The 7,500-nt window shown below is 52.0% G+C and overlaps 1 protein-coding gene across 1 annotated transcript in view; it reads right to left on the bottom strand.

The window, feature by feature from the left end:
• The window catches only part of LOC144487598 (uncharacterized), an 8,383-nt gene extending 4,974 nt beyond the window's left edge, over nt 1-3,409 (bottom strand). Inside the window, exons 1-2 of the mRNA XM_078205683.1 lie at nt 3,203-3,409; nt 886-926 (exon numbers count right to left, since the gene is read on the bottom strand). Coding sequence (XP_078061809.1) covers nt 886-926; nt 3,203-3,283 — 122 coding nt within the window. The 5' untranslated portion in view covers nt 3,284-3,409. The remainder of the gene's footprint in view (nt 1-885; nt 927-3,202) is intronic.
• Between the last annotated feature and the right edge of the window lie 4,091 nt (nt 3,410-7,500).

Below are 7,500 nucleotides of genomic sequence, written 5' to 3'. Positions count from 1 at the left end.
GGACAATTTAGCATGGCCAATCCACCTAACCTGCACATCTTTGGACACTAAGGGGCAATTTAGCATGGCCAATCCACCGAACCTACACATCTTTGGACACTAAGGGGCAATTTAGCACGGCCAATCCACCTAACCTACACATCTTTGGACACTAAGGGGCAATTTAGCATGGCCAATCCACTCAATCCGGGGCATTGAGTTTAAAAATTGGCAGCTTTATAGAACCTTAGTTAGGCCTCATTTAGAATATAGTGTTCAATTCTGGTCGCCACACTACCAGAAGGATGTGGAGGCTTTGGAGAGGGTTACAGAAAAGATTTACCAGGATGTTGCCTGGTATGGAGGGCATTAGCTGTGAGGAGAGATTGGAGAAACTTGGTTTGTTCTCACTGGAACGACGGAGGTTGAGGGGGAGACCTGATAGAAGTCTACAAGATTATGAGGGGCAGAGTGGATAGTCAGAAGCTTTTTCCCAGGGTTGAAAAGTCAAGTACTCGGGGACACAGGTTTAAGGTGCGTGGGGAAAAGTTTAGAGGAGATGTGCGAGGTAAGTTTTTTTACACAGAGGGTGGTGAATGTCTGGAATGCGCTGCCCGGGGAGGGGGTGGGAGCAGGTACGATCGCGGCATTTAAGGGGCAACTAGACGAATACATGAATAGGATGGGAACGGAAGGATACGGACTCTAAGTGCGTACGGTTTTAGTTTAGGCAGCATCATGATCGGCGCAGGCCTGGAGGGCTGAAGGGCCTGTTCCTGTGCTGTACTGTTCTTTGTCTCTGATGAAGACAGCTCCAATCCGATCTCTCCCCGTGGTACAGCCCCGCCGACCCTGGTAAACCTCCGCGACGCTACCTCTGTGGCAAATCACCGCGAGATCCCTCACCGTTCCAATCTGTTGAGGTAGTCATTAATCTCTGCCTCTCTCTGTAAGGGGAAAGGTAGAAGCGGGTCAGACTTGCGCTCGGAACCATTTACCCTCTTTTGGCAGGCTATGCAACCAGGTGGGGCCTCGCACCCTTGCCTCGACTCCTCTCCGGAAGCGGCTGGAGGTACGAGGGGCGCGTGGGGGAATCGAGGGACTCGAGTGATCGCGTTCGATGGTTAATCCAGATGTTAACTCCATCTACGAACCCCCCCCACCGTTATTTTCGGAGCTCCTTATTCCCCCCTCCCCTTACCGTGCTGAGGAAAGGGCAAACAACAATCAATCTCTCTTTCGACATTCCCACACCCCCCCTCTCCCTCACCACCTTCACCTCTGTCGGCCTCACGGCTTGTTGGGGGGCGGACACGACGGCACAGTGGGTTAGCACAGTGGCTTAGCACTGCTGCCTCACAGCGCCAGGGTCCCGGGTTCGATTCCCGGCTTGGGTCACTGTCTGTGTGGAGTCTGCACGTTCTCCCCGTGTCTGCGTGGGTTTCCTCCGGGTGCTCCGGTTTCCTCCCACAGTCTGAAAGACGTGCTGGTTAGGGTGCATTGGTCCTGCTAAATTCTCCCTCAGTGTAACCCGAACAGGAGTGTGGTGACTGGGGGATTTTCACAGTAACTTCATTGCAGTGTTAATGTAACCGACTTGTGACTAATAAATAAACTTTAACTTGTGTTGTGTGGCAGGGTGTTCCACATTTCCATTATTCCAATCTCCCGTCTCCAATGTGAAGACGTCTGACCCCAGAGACGGAACCGGGCAGCTCATTCCGACCTTATTGGGGGTCACCATTGATCGGGCAAAGCCCCTCTGCCAATCGGCGCACCCCACCCTTTCTGGTGTGGCGTTGAGGGAAAAGGGCATTCTCCCCACTCCCCGTGGGAGCGAGTTCCACATTCTCCCCACTCCCCCATGGGAGCAAGTCCCACATTCTCCCCACTCCCCATGGGAGCAAGTCCCACATTCTCCCCACTCCCCCCATGGGAGCAAGTCCCACATTCTCCCCCACTCCCCCCGTGGGAGCAAGTCCCACATTCTCCCCCATTCCCCCCGTGAGAGCAAGTCCCACATTCTCTCCCCACTCCCCATGGGAGCAAGTCCCACATTCTCCCCACTCCCCCCGTGGGAGCGAGTCCCACATTCTCCCCCACTCCCCCCGTGGGAGCAAAGCCCACAATCTCCCCCATTCCCCCCCGTGGGAGCAAGTCCCACATTCTCTCCCCTTGGGAGCGGGTCCCTCATTCTCCCCCCACTCCCCCGTGGGAGCGAGTCCCACATTCTCCCCGACTCCCCCCACGTGGGAGTGAGTCCCACATTCTCCCCGACTCCCCCCACGTGGGAGCGAGTCCCACATTCTCCCCGACTCCCCCCACGTGGGAGTGAGTCCCACATTCTCCCCCACTCCCCCGTGGGAGCGAGACCCACATTCTCCCCCTCTCCCCGTGGGAGCAAAGTCCACATTCTCCCCCATTCCCCCCCGTGGGAGCGAGTCCCACATTCTCTCCCCTTGGGAGTGAGTCCCACATTCTCCCCCCACTCCCCCGTGGGAGCAAGTCCCACATTCTCCCCCACTCCCCCCCCCCGTGGGAGTGAGTCCCACATTCTCCCCCACTCCCCCCACGTGGGAGTGAGTCCCACATTCTCCCGCCACTCCCCCGTGGGAGCAAGCACCTTCCAAACCCGCCACCTCTACCATCTAGAAGGACAAGGGGGGGGCAGCAGACACATGGGGAACACCCACCACCTGCAAGCTCCCCCTCCGAGCCACTCACCCTCCCGACTGGGAAATATATCGGCCGTTCCTTCACTGTGGCTGGGGTCAAAACCCCGGAACTCCCTCCCTAACAGCACTGTGGGTGTACCTACCCCACACGGGGACTGACTGATGTCCAATAACAATCCAGGAACTCCCTCCCTAACAGCACTGTGGGTGTACCTACCCCATACACGGGGACTGCAGTGGGTTTAAGATGGCGGTTCACCCACCGCCTTCTCAAGGGGCAGTTAGGGATGGGGAATAAATGCTGGACCTGGTCAGCGACACCCTCATCCCTGTTAAGGAATAAAAGGGTGCCACAGATTCCGGGTATTAGTTGAGTAAAGCTTCTCTGAACTGCGTCCAATCCAGATACAACCTTCCTTCGATCGGGAGACCGATACTGTACGCAGTGAAGTAGAACCTTGTGGTAAATGGGATTTTCTGTCCCTTTAAGAGCGTGCCCACCCCCCTGGCTGAATAGCCCTCTCCGGGTAGAGGGGCAGCGCGCGCACCTTCATGTTGTCATCCACATGACTCTCCTGCTGTCTGCGCTCCTTCCTGGGGAGACAGCCTTCCTCGTCAGTGTGAGACATGGTTGTGCAGCGGGAGGGAGACAGGGAGGGAGGCTGCTGTCTCTGAACAGGGAGAGCAGATTGTTGACGGTGACAGCCATTCGTTACCCAGGGTAACGGCGACACAGCAACCTCATAAAGGGACAGAGCCCCCGGCAACATTCCTTAAAGGGACAGAGCCCCTGCAACAATCTTTAAAGGGACAGAGACCCTGAAACATTTCTTGAAGGGATAGAGCCCCTGAAACGTTCCTTAAAGATACAGATCCTCTGCAACATTCCTTAAAGGGACAGAGCCCCTGAATGTTCCTCAAAGGGACAGAGCCCCTGAATGTTCCTCAAAGGGACAGAGCCCCTGCAACATTCCTTAAAGGGACAGGGGCTCATCAATGTTACTTAAAGGGACAGACACTGAAATGTTCCTTAAAGGGACAGGGGCACCGTAACGTTCTTTAAAGGGACAGAGCCCCTGAATGTTCCTCAAAGGGACAGAGCCCCTGAATGTTCCTCAAAGGGACAGAGCCCCTGCAACATTCCTTAAAGGGACAGGGGCTCATCAATGTTACTTAAAGGGACAGACACTGAAATGTTCCTTAAAGGGACAGGGGCACCGTAACGTTCTTTAAAGGGACAGAGTCCCTGAAACATCCCTTAAAGAGACAGAAGTACATCAACATTCCTAAAAGGGTCAGAGACACTGAAATATTCCTTAAAGGGACAGAGCCTGTGCAACATTCCTTAAAGGGACGGAGACCCTGAAACATTCCTTAAATGACATTGAAATATTCCTTAAAGGGACAGAGACACTGCAGTAAAACCAAAAGAGAAAATGCTGGAAAATCTCAGCGGGTCTGGCAGCATCTGTAAGGGGAGAAAAGAACTGACGTTTCCGGTGCAGACGACCCTTTGTCAAAGCTGAGAGACATTGCAATATTCCTTAAAGGGACAGAGACTCGTCAATTTTCCTTACAGGGACACAGGCCCTGCAACGTCCCTTAAGGGAACAGAGACACTGAAATGCCACTTTGGGGGCGGGCGGGGGGGGCCCCAGCGTGAAATGGAATGTGGAGCTGAGGCGATGATCTTATTGCATTTGTATAGCACCTTACACCCACCTGCTCTGTTATTCATTGGCTACTGAGGGACAAATAGGGATTGGCGATTGCAATGAGATGCATAATAACAAAATCCTGCGGATGCCAGGGTGGCCCAGGGGCAATTTAGCATGGCCAATCCCCCTAACCCGCACATCTTTGGACACTAAGGGGCAATTTAGCACGGCCAATCCCCCTAACCCGCACATCTTTGGACACTAAGGGGCAATTTAGCATGGCCAATCCCCCTAACCCGCACATCTTTGGACACTAAGGGGCAATTTAGCACGGCCAATCCCCCTAACCCGCACATCTTTGGACACTAAGGGGCAATTTAGCATGGCCAATCCCCCTAACCCGCACATCTTTGGACACTAAGGGGCAATTTAGCACGGCCAATCCACCTAACCCGCACATCTTTGGACACTAAGGGGCAATTTAGCATGGCCAATCCCCCTAACCCGCACATCTTTGGACACTAAGGGGCAATTTAGCACGGCCAATCCACCTAACCCGCACATCTTTGGACACTAAGGGGCAATTTAGCATGGCCAATCCACCTAACCTGCACATCTTTGGACACTAAGGGGCAATTTAGCATGGCCAATCCACCTAACCCGCACATCTTTGGACACGAAGGAGCAATTTAGCATGGCCAATCCACCTAACCCGCACATCTTTGGACACTAAGGGGCAATTTAGCATGGCCAATCCACCTAACCCGCACATCTTTGGACACTAAGGGGCAATTTAGCAGGGCCAATCCACCTAACCCGCACATCTTTGGACACTAAGGGACAATTTAGCACGGCCAATCCACCTAACCTGCACATCTTTGGACACTAAGGACACTTGGACACTAAGGAGCAATTTAGCATGGCCAATCCATCTAACCTGCACATCTTTGGACACTAAGGGACAATTTAGCATGGCCAATCCACCTAACCCGCACATCTTTGGACACTAAGGGACAATTTAGCAGGGCCAATCCACCTAACCCGCACATCTTTGGACACTAAGGGACAATTTAGCACGGCCAATCCACCTAACCTGCACATCTTTGGACACTAAGGACACTTGGACACTAAGGAGCAATTTAGCATGGCCAATCCATCTAACCTGCACATCTTTGGACACAAAGGGGCAATTTAGCATGGCCAATCCATCTAACCTGCACATCTTTGGACACTAAGGGGCAATTTAGCATGGCCAATCCACCTAACCCACACATCTTTGGACACCAAGAGGCAATTTAGCATGGCCAATCCACCTAACCCACACATCTTTGGACACCAAGAGGCAATTTAGCATGGCCAATCCATCTAACCTTCACATCTTTGGACACTGAGGGGCAATTTAGCATGGCCAATCCACCTAACCTGCACATCTTTGGACACTGAGGGGCAATTTAGCATGGCCAATCCACCTAACCTGCACATCTTTGGAGTGTGGGAGGAAACCGGAGCACCCGGAGGAAACCCACGCAGACACAGGGAGAACGTGCAGACTCCGCACAGACAGTGACCCGAGCCGGGAATCAAACCCGGGTCCCTGGAGCTGTGAGGCAGCAGTGCTAACCCGCTGTGCCACCGTGCTGCCAACGTACCTATCCAAATGCCTCTTCAATGTTGCTAATGTGCCTGCATCCACCCCCTCCCCGGGAAGCGCATTCCAGGCACCCACTCTGTGTGAAAAACTTACCCTGCACATCTCCCTTAAATCTTTCCCCTCTCACGTTAAACCTGTGCCCCCTTGTAATTGACACTTCCACCCTTGGAAAAAGCCTCTGACTACCCACCCTGTCTGTGCCTCTCATCCTTTTGTAAACCTCTATCAGTTCTCTCCTCAGCCTCCGTCTTTCCAGTGGAAGGCATGTGTCTTTAAATGTTATTTACTTTCTTCTGAGTGTAATAAATGTTTAAATTTAATATTTGAAATCTTCCCAGGTGGTCTAGAATTTACTTATCTTGACTTCAGCCTCCTCCTCATGATGTACAAATTGCAAACTGTTGTGGCAGCCTGTTCAAGTTTCCCTTTGGGTAGTTTGTGTAGCCTTGGCGCTCGTCGTCTGCTGCATCTTAGCAGCTTCAATCAGGTCGCCTCTCCTTCTTCTAAACTCCAATGGGTGCAGATGCAGCATGTCCAACCTTTCCTCACGGGACAACTACGACCTGTCCCCTTCCCATCTATCCCAGATATCAGAGTGGAAGATCCATCTCTGGGGCATTGCTGGGAGTACAGTCCTGGAGATAAACCATCGGGACATCAAAAAGAGATTGTTTCTCTTTCACCACTTCCTTTGAACATCTCTCTTTGCCAGAGATATAATTCTTGAAAACTACCAACAGTTGGACATCATCCAATGAGTCTTTCCACCTCCACTGGTTGCAATTTTGATACTAGTGTGAGCATAAGTTGTTTCACTACAGGTGTGATTCTTTTGACACACTAGGAAGCTTTTATTAAAACAAACTTTATTTAACAACGCAGTTTAGCTATAACAAATGAAGTAGCTTAACATCCAACAATTTTTCTTAACAAAAAGACAAGATGCACTTAACTGCTAACCTATCTCTATCAGTTCCGATTTAAACAATATAGACAGTGGCAACATGGTGGCACAGTTGGTTAGCGCTGCTGCCACACAGCGCCAGGGACCCAGGTTTGATTCCTGGCTTGGGTCACTGTCTGTGTGGAGTTTGCACGTTCTCCCCGTGTCTGCGTGGGTTTCCTCTTGGTGCTCCGGTTTCCTCCCACAGTCCAAAGATGTGCGGGTTAAGGTGGATTGGCCATGCTAAATTGCCCCCAAAAATTGTCCAAAGATGTGTAAGGGGCAATTTAGCAAGAATAGAAATGAAAATAGTAACAAAGGCTCTAGAAATAAAGAGTAAAACAAAATCTCTCTAAATAAAGTGATAAAGTTAACATTATTAATCTCAACTCCTCTCCAATGGGAAATGTTGAACCTTTGGCCAACTTGACCAAAGGTGAAAGTTCAGCCTGACCCAAGATGGCCCCCTGTCGCGCCCCCTGATGACGTTTCGGAAAGGTGACTGTGACGCTACAGAGGAGTGGGCTGGGCCCATCACCAGGGGGCGGGGCGTCACCGCAGACTGGCGCGCATGCGCAGTCCCTCTCGCCGGCC

This window comes from Mustelus asterias, unplaced genomic scaffold (assembly GCF_964213995.1).
Source record: "Mustelus asterias unplaced genomic scaffold, sMusAst1.hap1.1 HAP1_SCAFFOLD_912, whole genome shotgun sequence".
NCBI lineage: Eukaryota > Metazoa > Chordata > Chondrichthyes > Carcharhiniformes > Triakidae > Mustelus > Mustelus asterias.
This window is presented reverse-complemented; position numbering and strand designations above follow the sequence as displayed.